Here is a 14,348-nt window from a genome sequence, read left to right on the forward strand (position 1 = left end):
TCGTTGCAGTTTTTTGGTTGCAGTTTTCTGGTTGCAGTGGGGGGGATTGTTGCAGTTTCTGGTTGCAGTGGGGGGGGGATTGTTGCAGTTTTCTGGTTGCAGTTTCTGGTTGCAGTGTGTGTGTGTGTGTGGGGGGTTGTTGCAGTTTTCTGGTTGCAGTGTGTGTGTGGGGGGGTTGTTGCAGTCTTCTGGTTGCAGTGGGGGGGATTGTTGCAGTTTCTGGTTGCGGGGGGGGATTGTTCCATTTTTCTGGTTGCAGTGTGTGTGTGTGGGGGGGGGGGGTTGTTGCAGATTTCTGGTTGGGGGGGGGATTATTGCAGATTTCTGGTTGCAGTTTCTGATTGCAGTGTGTGGGGAGGGATTGTTGCAGTTTTTTGGTTGCAGTTTCTGATTGCAGTGTGTGGGGAGGGATTGTTGCAGTTTTTTGGTTGCAGTTTCTGATTGCAGTGTGTGGGGAGGGATTGTTGCAGTTTTTTGGTTGCAGTTTCTGATTGCAGTGTGTGGGGAGGGATTGTTGCAGTTTTTTGGTTGCAGTTTCTGATTGCAGGGGGGGATTGTTGCAGTTTTCTGGTTGCAGTTTCTGATTGCAGTGTGTGGGGAGGGATTGTTGCAGTTTTTTGGTTGCAGTTTCTGATTGCAGGTGGGGATTGTTGCAGTTTTCTGGTTGCAGTTTCTGATTGCAGTGTGTGGGGAGGGATTGTTGCAGTTTTTTGGTTGCAGTTTCTGATTGCAGTGTGTGGGAGGGATTGTTGCAGTTTTTTGGTTGCAATCTTTCCCACAATGCAGACAGTCTGTCCTGACGTCAAATGACAGCAGCCTGAGCTTGGAGAATTGTGGCTACAGGGAGGGAGTGTGAGATACAGAGATAGAGGAGGGAGAGGCTATTGTGTGCAGCCCGGGAGCTCCCTGTGCCCGGGGCCGGTGTGTGTGCTCCCGGGGCCGGTCTGTGTGCCCGGGGCTGGGCGCTGCCCGCCGCCGGGATGATGGAGCTGGATGATGGGGTGGTTTACCAGGATGACTGCTCGGTGTCCGTCATGTCGGAGCGGGTCTCCGGCCTCGCCAACAGCATCTACCGCGAGTTCGAGCGGCTGATCCACAAGTACGAGGAGGAGGCGGTGAAGGAGCTGATGCCGCTGGTGGTGAACGTGCTGGAGAACCTGGACTCGGTCTTCAACGAGAACCAGGAGCACCAGGTGGAGCTGGAGCTGCTGCGGGAGGACAACGAGCAGCTGCTCACCCAGTACGAGCGGGAGAAAGCCCTCCGCAAGCAGGCGGAGGAGGTGAGTGAGTGAGGGGCTGAGGGAGGGAGTGAGTGAGGGGCTGAGGGAGGGAGTGAGTGAGGGGCTGAGGGAGGGGTGAGTGAGGGGCTGAGGGAGGAGGGAGCGAGTGAGGGGCTGAGGGAGGGAGTGAGTGAGGGGCTGAGGGAGGGGGGGGAGTGAGGGGCTGAGGGAGGGGGGGAGTGAGGGGCTGAGGGGGGGGGGGAGTGAGGGGCTGAGGGAGGGGGGGAGTGAGGGGCTGAGGGAGGGGGGGAGTGAGGGGCGGAGGGAGGGGGGGAGTGAGGGGCTGAGGGAGGGGGGGGGGGAGGGGCTGAGGGAGGGGGGGAGTGAGGGGCTGAGGGAGGGGGGAGTGAGGGGCTGAGGGAGGGGGGGAGTGAGGGGCTGAGGGAGGGGGGGAATGAGGGGCTGAGGGATGGGGGGAGTGAGGGGCTGAGGGAGGGGGGAGTGAAGGGCTGAGGGAGGGGGGGAGTGAGGGGCTGAGGGAGGGGGGGAGTGAGGGGCTGAGGGAGGGGGGGGAGTGAGGGGCTGAGGGAGGGGGGGGAGTGAGGGGCTGAGGGAGGGGGGGAGTGAGGGGCTGAGGGAGGGGGGGGGTGAGGGGCTGAGGGAGGGGGGGAGTGAGGGTCTGAGGGAGGGGGGGTGTGAGGGGCTGAGGGAGGGTGTGAGGGGCTGAGGGAGGGTGTGAGGGGCTGAGGGAGGGTGTGAGGGGCTGAGGGAGGGTGTGAGGGGCTGAGGGAGGGGGGGAGTGAGGGGCTGAGGGAGGGGGGAGTGAGGGGCTGAGGGAGGGGGGGAGTGAGGGGCTGAGGGAGGGGGGGAGTGAGGGGCTGAGGGAGGGGGGGAGTGAGGGGCTGAGGGAGGGGGGGAGTGAGGGGCTGAGGGGGGGGAGGGGCTGAGTGAGGGGCGTGAGGGTGGAGGGATGTGAGGGGCTGAGGGGGGCTGAGGGGGGAGTGAGGGACGGAGGAGGGGAGTGAGGGGAGTGAGGGGTGGATGAGTGAGGGGCTGTGAGGGACAGGAGTGCCGCCACCCTCAGCCCAGGTTCTCCCTCAGCCCAGGTTTCACCCTCCCCCCCTCCCTCCTCCGTCCCCCCTCAGCCCAGGGGTCATCACCCCCCTCCCTCAGCCAGGATTCAACCTCCCCCCTCCCTCAGCCCAGGGGTCATCCCCCCCCCTCCCTCAGCCAGGATTCACCCTCTTCCACCCTCACCGACTGCACCAGCCCAGAATCACCCCGCTCTCACACTGCAACTCTTTTGTTTTACATCAAATTAAATTGTAATCTCTTTTCACCCCCCCCCATTTACATTTTAACTATGTTGAATCCAATACTTCTGTCATTTAACATTTTAACTTTTTGTGTTAAATTAAATAGTCGCCTCATTTCAACATGGTTTACACATTCACTTTTTATATTGAATTAACCTCTGTTTACATTTGAACTCTTTTTATATTGGATTAAATTGTCTTCTCTTTTAACCCCATTATTTACATTTTAAAAATCTTGAATTAAATTGTCGACACTTCTGCTTATTTATTTTCGGCCTAAATGTCACCTGTTTCCTATCTGCCCCATTTCAAATCTGTCTGAATTGCGTGTCTTCAGAAGTACTGCTGTCAATAATTATGTCGCCCAATAAAAGGATTTTGTTATTGTCACCCCTGGGTTAACCAAATGGGAAAGGCTTTCGCCAAAGACTGGAAATTCAGTGCAAGACAATGACGCTGTCATGAGACACTCTTGCTTGATTTGCAGACGAAAGTCATATTACGTGTTTCCATTTTAGATCCTGTTTGTAACTTGGTGAGAGCAATCCTTCTATGTTGGGTTAGGTCAATTTTTCCACCTAGCTAGCCTCTACAATCGACGTTGCAAAATCTACATATGCTGATATATGTGGAGACAGCGACTTGAATGTGTTCTTATTTGGTAGGGGCACTTATCTATGTGATTTGAGCTCAGTGCTGTAACAGAACTCTGATGAAATGTATGGGCTAATCTGCAGTAAGATTCAATCACTTTGTTGTTGCAGATTTCTGCATTGATCCTGGCACCTGATCAGTGGTTGTCGGTGTGGCAATTGAGTCAGATGAGGGTGGATTCAGTAAGGTGAAAAATAAGACACGGAGCCAAGTTGTGCATATCCCAAATTGTTAGAGACTGGAAGGGAGTGGGTCTTCACTTGGGGGTCCGTATTGAGCAGATTTACCCCTGTGGATTACAAGAATATACATGCGTTCGGTATGGTCGGAATAACCTCGAGGAACCCAATGAATATACTTAACCCAGTAGAATCTGAAAGAATGCAGATTGTCTCACTCACTAAATGGGACCTTTGTTGGACATACTGAGTCTGACCCTAGAATATTTGAGGTTGATTGGATTTTTTTTTTAATAAACATTTTATTGAGGTATTTATGGTTTTATAACAAAATAAACAATGTACATGAAAATATAAATATAGTACAAAATGTTTAGAGAGGATGTTTAGCACAGGGCTAAATCGCTGGCTTTGAAAGCAGACCAAGCAGGCCAGCAGCACGGTTTCAATTCCCGTCCCAGCCTCCCCGAACAGGCGCCGGAATGTGGCGACTAGGGGCTTTTCACAGTAACTTCATTGAAGCCTACTTGTGACAATAAGCGATTTTCATTTCAATTCATTTCATTTCATTTCATTTCAAAAGCCATCTTCCTCCTTTACAGGTCCCACCTTTACTAACCCCCTACTCTAAACTAAACCCCAATTCCCCCCCCCCCCGCTTCTGCTGACGGTTAATTTTCCCCAAAGAAGTCGACGAACGGCTGCCACCTCCGGACGAACCCTAACAGTGACCCTCTAAAGTCGAACTTGATTTTCTCCAGACAGAAAGCTAGCCATGTCAGTTAGCCAGGTCTCCGACTTCGGGGGCTTTGAGTCCCTCCAAGCTAATAGTATCCGTCTCCGGGCTACCAGGGAAGCAAAGGCCAGAACGTCTGCCTCTTTCTCCTCCTGGATTCCCGGGTCTTCCGACACCCCGAAAATCGCCACCTCTGGACTCAGTGCCACCCTTGTTTTCAACAGATTATGGATGGGTGTAGAGGTCTCAGGGTAGTTGTCATGGGTGACTTTAACTTTCCAAATATTGATTGGTACCTCTATAATTTGAATAGTTTGGATGGGGCAGTTTTTGTACAGTGTGTGCAGGAGGGTTTCCTGACACAATATGTGGATAGGCCGACAAGAGGGGGGGGGCCACATTGGATTTGGTACTGGGTAATGAACCGGGCCAAGTGTTAGATTTGTTTGTGGGAGAGCACTTTGGAGATAGTAACCACAATTTGTTGTCTTTCACTATTGCAATGGAGAGGGATAGGGCCATACGGCAGGGCAAGGTTTATAATTGGGGGAGGGGTAATTATGATGACATTAGGCAAGAATCACGGAGCATAAGATGGGAACAAAAACTGTCAGCGAAGGGCACAAATGAAAAGTGGAGCTTGTTCAAGGAACAAATACAGCGTGTCCTTGATAGGTATGTCCCTGTCAGGCAGGGAGGAAATGGCCGTGTGAGGGAACCATGGTTCACAAAAGAGGTTGAATATCTTGTCAAGAGGAAAAAGGAAGGGTATGTAAGGATGAGAAAACAAGGTTCAGTTGGGTCGCTTGAGGGTTACAAGGTAGCAAGGAATGATCTTAAAAACAAGGGCTTAGGAGAGCTAGGAGGGGGCATGAGAAGTCCTTGGCGGGTCGGATCAAGGAAAACCCTAAGGCTTTTTACTCTTGTGTGAGAAATAAAAGAATGACCAGGGTGAGGGTGGGGCCGGTCAAGGATAATAGTGGGAACTTGTGCATGGAGTCAGAAGAAATAGGAGAGGTGTTGAATGAATACTTTCCTTCGGTGTTCACCAAGGGTGGGGCCATGTTTTTGAGGATGAGAGTGTGATACAGGCGGGTAGGCTGGAGGAGGTAGACGTTCTGAGGAAGGATGTATTAGCAATTTTGAAAAACCTGAGGGTTGACAAGTCCCCTGGGCCAGGTGGGATATATCCAAGGATTCTTTGGGAGGTAAGGCATGAGATTGCAGAGCCTTTGGCTTTGATCTTTGGGTCCTCACTGTCCACGGGGATAGTGCCAGAGGACTGGAGAGTGGCGAATGTTGTTCCTCTGTTCAAGAAAGGGAATAGGAATGACCCTGGTAATTATAGGCCAGTTAGCCTTACTTCGGTGGTCGGTAAGTTAATGGAAAGGGTCCTGAAGGATAGGATTTATGACCATTTGGAAATATGCAGGTTAATCCAGGATAGTCAACACAGATTTGTGAAGGGTAAGTCTTGCCTCACAAATTTGATTGAATTCTTTGAGGAGATAACTAAGTGTGTAGATGAAGGTAGAGCAGTTGATGTCGTATACATGGATTTTAGTAAGGCGTTTGATAAGGTTCCCCATGGTCGGCTCATGAAGAAAGTAAGGAGGTGTGTGATAGAGGGAAATTTGGCCAATTGGATAAGTAACTGGCTATCACACAGAAGACAGAGGGTGGCGGTGGTGGATGTAAAATGTTCAGACTGGATACCAGTTACCAGCGGTGTACCACAGGGATCAGTGCTGGGTCCTCTACTATTTGTGATTTTCATCAATGACTTGGAGGAGGGGGCTGAAGAGTGGGTCAGTAAATTTGCTGATGACACCAAGATTGGTGGAGTAGTGGATGAGGTGGAGGGCTGTTGTAGGCTGCAAAGAGACATTGATAGGATGCAGAGCTGGGCCGAAAAATGACAGATGGAGTTTCACCCTGATAAGTGTGAGGTGATTCATTTTGGTAGAAAAAATATGAATGCGGATTACAGGGTCAACGGCAGAACTCTGAGCAATGTGGAGGAACAGAGAGATCTTGGGGTTCATGTCCAAAGATCTCTGAAGGTTGCCACTCAAGTGGATAGAGCTGTGAAGAAGGCCTATAGTGTGTTAGCGTTTATTAACAGAGGGCTTGAGTTTAAGAGCTGCGGGGTTATGCTGCAACTATACATGACCCCGGTGAGACCACATTTGGAATATTGTGTGCAGTTCTGGTCACCTCATTATAGGAAGGATGTGGAAGCATTGGAAAGGGTGCAAAGGAGATTTACCAGGATGCTGCCTGGTTTGCAGGATATGTCTTATGAGGAAAGGTTGAGGGAGCTAGGGCTTTTCTCTTTGGAGCGGAGGAGGATGAGAGGCCACTTAATAGAGGTTTATAAGATGATGAGGGGGATACATAGAGTGGATGTTCAGAGACTATTTCCTTGGGTGGATGTAGCTGTTACAAGGGGGCATAAGTATAAGATTCAGGGTGGGAGATATAGGAGGGATGTCCGAGGTAGGTTCTTTACTCAGAGAGTGGTTAGGGTGTGGAATGGACTGCCTGTTGTATTAGTGGAGTTGGACAATTTAGGAACTTTCAAGCGGTTATTGGATAGGCACATGGAACGCACCAGAATGACAGGGAGTGGGATAGCTTGATCTTGGTTTCGGACAATGCTCGGCACAATATCGAGGGCCGAAGGGCCTGTTCTGTGCTGTACTGTTCTATGCTCTAACACCTTGGACATGACATCCGCAAACCCCTGCCAGAATTCCCTAAGCTTTGGGCATGCCCAGAACATATGGACATGGTTCGCTGACCCTCCCGCACACCTTGTGCAGCTATCTTCTACCCCAAAGTACCTGCTCATCTGGGCCACTGCCATTTGAGCCCAGTGAACGACCTTGAACTGTATCAGGCTGAGCCTGGCACATGATGTGGACGCGTTGACTCTACTCAACGCGTCCACCCAGAGACCATCCTCTATCTCTCCTCCTAACTCCTCTTCCCACTTGCGTTCCAGCTCCTCGGTCTGCGTCTCCTCTGACCCCATGAGTTCCTTGTAAATGTCAGAAACCCTCCCTTCTCCCACCGCACATTCTGGAAACGACCCTGTTCTGTATCCCCCTTGGCGGTAGGAGTGGGAAGATTGAGACCTGCCTGTGTAGGAAGTCCCGCGCCTGCAGGTACCTAATTTCCTCTCGTCAATTCAAATTTCTCCTCCAGCTCCTTCAGGCTAGAAAAGCTCCCCTCTATAAACATATCTCCCATCCTAGTTGATTGGATTCTAAGTAGAACAAACAATCAGACAACAGCTCCCTAATGACTTGGTAAATGCACTACAAGGTTCCATGTCTCGACTTATAGAACAGGAAGATTCTAGGCTCGATCCCTAACTTCCCGCTGAGTTAGCTGTTTTTGACTGACACAGCAGCAAGGGAATAATATTCCCCCTTCCTTAGCTTGAGGTTTCAAGGCTAAGGAAAGGGAATATTGGCCAGTTTCCATTCATGAACACTATCCAATGACCTCCACTACTGCTTGCAACTGGGTAAGGGCAATAAACAGGCTGAGTTGAGGAACCAAATCTCGCAATAGGGGAAAAAAAAGGCTTGAATTTATTTTGCACCTTTTACAACCCCAAGATGTCCCGATGTGCTAATCAGTCAATGGAAAATTATTAATATTTTTTTTTACAAGTGTTGCCATTATGATAAAGTAGGAATCGTAGCAGCGAGTTAGTGTGAAGCAAGATGTGACAAACAGCAATGCAACCAGATATTCTGCTTTTAGTGATGAGGGTTAAATATTGGCCAGGACGTTGGGGGGAAATCTCCACCTTTCCTTTTGCAAATAGTGCCGCAGGAATTTGATAAATCCACCCGAGAGGTTAGGAGGAGCTTCAGTTTAGTGGCTCATTCAAAAGACAGCCTTTCCAAGAGTGCATCGCTCTCACAGGAACGCCAGCCTGAGTTTTGTGCTCAAGGCTTCCCGAGTGGGATGTGGACACACAGCTGACGAACCCAGAGGCCGGAAGAGCTCCACCACGGAGCCAGGACGGCTAAACGGCTTGCCTAAATTTACTGTCTTGGATCACGCCTGATAGCCACTTGCGCAAGGTGTCCGAGGAACAGTAATGCAACATGGAACGTTGCCGCAAGCAAACATGAGGAATTTTTTTGTTTTTAAAGCTTGAAGTGTTTGAAAATTTGAAATCACCGTGGAGAGAAATACTGTCTGCCGTGAGGGGGGGGGTAAGGTGGGTGAACCTTGTTTGTGGCCAGTGGATATCGGGAATGTTACAGACCTGCGGCCACAGTTTGTTAGGCTTCAGATATCAGTGGGCAGCGCGTGGCGCACAATGCAGCTGTGATTGCCCATATGTGGCAGCAGTGGGTGACGCAAACAAGGTGCCCAGAAAATTACCCTGTATTCCAGCCCTGTGGGACTTGTAGAAATCGGGATCTGCCGGGAGAGGAGCCTTGGTTGAAGCCTAGATTGAACACGTGCCCAGTCCGTGGAATCGGGGGGGAAAAAGTTGAAACCTACAAGCCATCGCAGAGGACTGCGCTAACATTTTTGCATGGCCTTGTCCCTCGCAATCTCTGCGAATCTCCTACAGTTCTTCAGGGACCGACTAGTCCAGTTCTGGCTTCTTGTCCATTCCCTAATTTATTGGGCCGCACCATTAACGGATGTGCTTTTGACTTCCTTCAGCCCAAAACATTGTCTGCACCCCCCCCCCCCCCCCCCCCAACCCTTCCTGCCTCTATCTCCTTCTTTCAGATGCTCCTTAAAACATCTGATCACCCGTCTTAACATCTCCTGTGGCTCAGTGTTAACACTTGTTTGATAGTGTGTCTGCTGCATGGGTTTCACCCCCACATCCCAAAGATGTGCAGGGTAGGTGGATTGGCCACGCTAAATTGCCCCACCCAAAATTGGAAAAATTAAAAAAAACATTTGTTCGATAATGCCCTGCAAAAGCCCCTGTGTCGTTTTATTCCTTTGAAGTCATTGTAGAAAGGCAAGTTTACTTGTTTTAGTTGAAATAGGAAGTCAATAAGACTCGATTTTATCTGGCATTTCAGACATCCGTATTCTCAATACACGGAAAGATGGTTAATAACTTCATTTGAAGTGAGAAATCATAGTGACATAACGGTTATCCATGTACAACTGTATACTGTGGCAGCACAGTGGTTAGCACTGCTGCCTCACAGTGGCAGGGACTCTGGTACAATTCCGGCCTATACTGTGCGGAGTCTGCACGTTCTCCCCGTGCCTGCGTGGGTTTCCTCCGGGTGCTCCGGTTTCCTCCCAAAGACCAGGGCCTCTGAATTACCAGACAAGTGACATTATCATAGCACCACCATCTTGCATCAAGACCTACTCCTTATCCACTGCTGTTGAAGTGGGGCGTTGGTTAAATGCGTTGGATGTCTACCCACCCTTTCAGATTGGGGGTAAGACATGTCGGGACTCTCTCGGTTGTTTGTCCAGGTTTTCCCTGCGCTCCTCCGTATAGGTTACGCCCTTGATTTAATGATGCCAAAGGAAAGGAAAGGCACTCACGCTGCTCATTGCAGGTAGAAAGGCTGAGTTCTGGAAGTAATCGTGAGCAAATCATCTTCATCGCTGTCCCTTAGTGCAGCTACCGTGCAAAATGCAGTATTTAATAATACACTCCACGTGAGAAACAAAACGGCAACCGTTGTTTTTTTTTTGCAATTGTTTGGAATGTGAGATAAAATTGTGGATGTGATAAATTGACTGAGAGATCATGTCAGGTATGTATCGTAATGCACTGGAGGCTGTCTGGCCTCCTCCAAAGGTGCACCAGCAACTGGATGTTCAGCCACGTTGGCCTTCAGAGTGGGAGAGTTCATTTAAAAATAACTTTTTTGAGTTGCTTAATTTTCAGGGTTTCGGTTCATTTTTACAATTTGCAAAATCTGAAGGGAAGGGATATGCAGTGGTCATCACACTGCATTCTGAGAGGCAGTGGAATTGAAGGAGGCAGCACGGGAATCACTGAACCAGTTGGGCAAAGTATGTGTGTGGGCAGAATAACACGGCTATAACTTAACATTGAGAGGAATTGTCCATGGCTGGGAAAATGGGTGACACAAGCACTCAATAATATTGAAATACTCAAGCTACAGGTAGAAGAGATGTAGTAGCCTTGATGTGTTCAACACGCAGAGTACCAATCTGTAAAGTTGCAGTGAAATATAATGCAGAGGAAGTTCTCAATATATTATCAATTATGTTAAGGTTTGTTGATGTCAATTACTTTGATGGGTATTATTTAGAGTCAAAGAGCTTCTACAGCACAGAAAGAGGCCCTTCGGCCCATCCGGTCTGCGCCATCAAGCATGGTTTGTCTTTGAGCACGAGCCCAAGTTGACTCGCTGGTTTGTGTGGGCTCACCAAAGGCCAGAAGCGTGGGACTGATTCCCCTTCTGGCTGAAGTAGATTTGAGACTTGCTCCCTGGCTCTGCCCCAGAGAGTGGAAAGCATTTGTGAAGATAAACCACCGTTGCCAAAAACTTCCAAGAAAATGGCTCAGCCAAGGACCTGCCTTTATGACAGAGCCCTGAAGTAACGGAGCCCTTGGCGGCACAGTGGTTATCACTGGTGCCGAACAGCGCCAGGGACCCAGGTTCAATCCCAGTCTCGGGTGACTGTGGGTGTTTGTGCATTCTCCCCGTGTCTGCGTGGGTCCGGGTGCTCTGGTTTCCTTCCACAGTACAAAGCAGTCAGCACTGTAGCACAGTGGTTAGCACTATGGCTTCACAGCACCAGGGTCCCAGGTTCGATTCCCGGCTTGGGTCAGTGTGTGGAGTCTGCACGTTCTCCCCCCCTGGCTTCGTGGAGTCTGCACGTTCTTCCCGTGTCTGCGTGGGTTTCCTCCGGGCGCTCCGTTTTCCTCCCACAAGTCCCGAGAGATCTGCTTGTTAGGTAATTTGGACATTCTGAATTCTCTGTGTACATGAACAGGTGCCTGAATGTGGTGACTAGTAACTTTTCCTTGTAACTTAATTGCAGTGTTAATGTCAGCCTACTTGTGACAATAAAGATTATTATTATAAGATGTGCAGGTTCAGTGGATCGGCCATGCTAAATTGTCCCTTAATGTCCAAAAATGCATTGGTTAGGTGGATTGGCTTGATTGCAAGTGGTACAGAGAATAGGCTTGGAGGGGAACCTTTAGTTCAGGTTTCCAGCATCCACCGTATTTTGCTTTTGTTGATGTGTTCCAGATTCTGCACTGCATCATGTCTGACGTCGTTTTACTGTTGGGTGTCAAAACATTTTGTTCCCGAGCCCCGACATTTTTCATGCTAACGAGCGGGAAAATCCTCCCAAAAGTAAAGACTTCAGCAACTTTCAGGGTTCTAAAATGTTCAGGAAAATATATTTTCTGTTGGATAGGACACCAGTGCAGACTGATACCAGACAATTGTGCTCTAATTTTGCTTCGTAACCAGCACCAGGGACTTATTCTGCAATGCCTGTGTCACATCCTTTGGGAGGCGAGTCGTCACCTATGCTATAAACAACAGTTTTATTGAGCACGATATCTAAATAGAGTCGGCTTCATTTTGTAGATGGGCTGGTGATTGGTAATTGGCTTGTAATGATGCATAAGGAGGAAAATAAACTTGGGTGAAAAATGTGCTCTGAGCTGTTCTAGCCGGAGCACAAGATGTACAATGTATGAAATCACCTGGGTTTCATTCTAGTACCTCACCACGTTATGAGTGCTGTGTTATTGCTCTATGTTCGTTCATTCATCCTGTATAGTGACCCCAGATAGGAATCGAAGCTGGGACACTGGAGCTGTGAACCAACAGTGCTAACCACTGTGCTACCATGCCGCTTTCCCCAACCAACGGATGTCCCGCGCCGCTTTTCAGCCAATCAAGTATTTTTTGATGTGCAGTCGTTGCAATATCGGGAGCGTGACTGCCAATTTTCACACGGGAAAAACTCGCAAACAGCGATGGGATGGTGACCAGATGATCCGAGTTTCTTTTTGTAATGCCGATTGAGGGATAACTGCCCTACTCTTCTTCAAGTCTCCGACATCGACCTGATTGGGCAGATAGGGCCTCAGTTTAACTCGGTGATGGGCAACCCAGGTCGGTGAGTGGGCCACATGAATGGCTCCCCTTCATCTCCGTGGGCCGTGAGATTGAAGTCGGGCTTGTTCACTAACTATGGCCCTTGAATAAGATTGAACGCATTTAATACACGCCGAATATTTCAAATGCTGTAGAAAGTGCCTAATCATTCATATATTAATAGAACTGTTATCAACTTCAAGTGGTAAAAACAAAAGAAATACTTTGGTTGGATGCAGAGGGAGAACATTGAAGCCAATGGAATGCGGAAACTCTGCAATAATAGTCAACAAAATGTCTTGTGGGCCGCACTTGGAACCCTGAGGGGCTGCCCTCTCCCGGGTCTCGGGTTGCCCACCTGTACCCCTGGTCATTGACGGTGCAGTTCTCCCTCGATGCTGCACCAGCGCTGTGTCTCTGTTATTTACTCTTAAGTCATGCATTCACTAAACTCTCGGTTTCCTCTCCCACACGGGCTGTAATTACAGCTCAAATGTTTCTCCGTGATCGTATATTTCTGTTCCCCCCCTCCCCCCCCCCCCCCCCCCCCCCCCCCCTCGAACTCATCCTGTATTTCAGCTTGAGCTCTCTCCTCTCGATTTCCCTTCCTGCTGGGTAGCTGCTACTTGCGATAGTTATCACAGTGCTCTTAAAACAAAAATAGTTGGCATTTGTGGTTGCTTGAAATTCAGTCCAACTGCATTAAGCTCTGACGTATTGATCTGCTCTTTTGTCGCGGTGTAAATTAAATGAACTCTGAAACGATGCAGATGTTATGTACTCGATGTTGTTGTAAATTAAAGTGTGCTTCCATGCTGTTTGCATTCGTGCCCGCGGCCTTAATGGTTTATCAGATAGTTTCAGGTAATCTGATGACAAGTCTAGGTCACAGCAACTGTGTTTTCTAAAATGGCGTCTATAAGACGTGATTCAGAGTGAAGTACAATTCCAGGGTCCAGCAGTCCTTGTGTACTTAATGAGAAAAAACCCTGTGCGTGGCTATTTAACAGTGCCGGTAATATCAATGGAGCTTGATCTTTCCTTCAATGGCATACTGGTAATATGACTGGACTAGCAATGCAGAGGCCCAGGTTTACAGTTTGGAGAGACCTGTTGCAATCCCACTACGGCAACTGCTGGAATTTAAATTCAAATCATTAATAAAACACCTGGAATTAAAATCTGCTGTCAGTATTGGAGACAATGATGTTTTCAAAGCATCCTTGGAAGAGGCCAAACGTACCCACCGGCTGGTGGGAGATCCTGGCTTGTGACTGGGGTTTCAGGAATGTGGGGCTTCAGAGGGAGGGTACAAACCTCCCAAACAACCCACCTGCCCAACTCTTTCTTTAAAAACGTCGCCATGAGACCGCAGATTGCGAATTGGCTTTATCAGCCATCTCAGAATCCACCAAACTGGTATGGAAGGAAGTCATCCTCGATCCTGAATGACTGCAGAAGATCATGTTGTAAAAACCCATCTGGTTCACTAATGCCTTTTAGGTGAGGAAATCTGTCGTCCTTACCTGGTCTGGCCTACATATGACTCCAGAACCATAGCAATGTGGCTTGACTATTAACTGCCCCCTGAGACAGCCAGGCGAGCCACTCCGCTGTACTAACTGCAACAGAAAGTCAAAAAGGAAGAAAACTGGATGGGCCACCCAGCACCAACTTGGGCAATGGATATGACAATGGCAAACCCAGCCCTGTTGACCCTGCAAATTCCTCCTTGCTGACACCTGGGACTTGTGTCAAAATTGGGAGATCAACCGTCATGCTGTCTGAATCATACCCCACAGCCTCAATGACGCAGGAGCCCAGCACACCAGACAAGGTTGAAGCATTTTCCATCATCTTCAGTCCGAATTGCCAAGAGAATGTTCAATCTCTGCCTCCTCCTGAGGACCCCAGCATCAGAGGTGTCAGTCTTCAGCCAAATCGATTAACTCCATGTGATGTCTAGCAGTGGTTGAAAACACTGGTTACTGCAGAGGCTATGGGCCTTGACAACATTCTGGTAATAGTACTGAAGACTTGTGCTCCAGAACTAGCCGCGTCCCGAACTAAGCTATAATATTGGCATCTACCTGACAATGTGGAAAGCTGCCCGGGTGTGTCCTGTGCAC

The 14,348-nt window shown here is 49.1% G+C and overlaps 1 protein-coding gene across 1 annotated transcript in view; it reads left to right on the forward strand.

Annotated features, from left to right (window-relative positions):
* Positions 1-790: 790 nt before the first annotated feature.
* Positions 791-14,348, forward strand: part of mapk8ip3 (mitogen-activated protein kinase 8 interacting protein 3) — a 212,436-nt gene continuing 198,878 nt past the window's right edge. Inside the window, exon 1 of the mRNA XM_038820875.1 lies at positions 791-1,280. Coding sequence (XP_038676803.1) covers positions 981-1,280 — 300 coding nt within the window. The 5' untranslated portion in view covers positions 791-980. The remainder of the gene's footprint in view (positions 1,281-14,348) is intronic.

The sequence above is a fragment of the Scyliorhinus canicula genome, chromosome 15, assembly GCF_902713615.1.
Source record: "Scyliorhinus canicula chromosome 15, sScyCan1.1, whole genome shotgun sequence".
Lineage (NCBI taxonomy): Eukaryota > Metazoa > Chordata > Chondrichthyes > Carcharhiniformes > Scyliorhinidae > Scyliorhinus > Scyliorhinus canicula.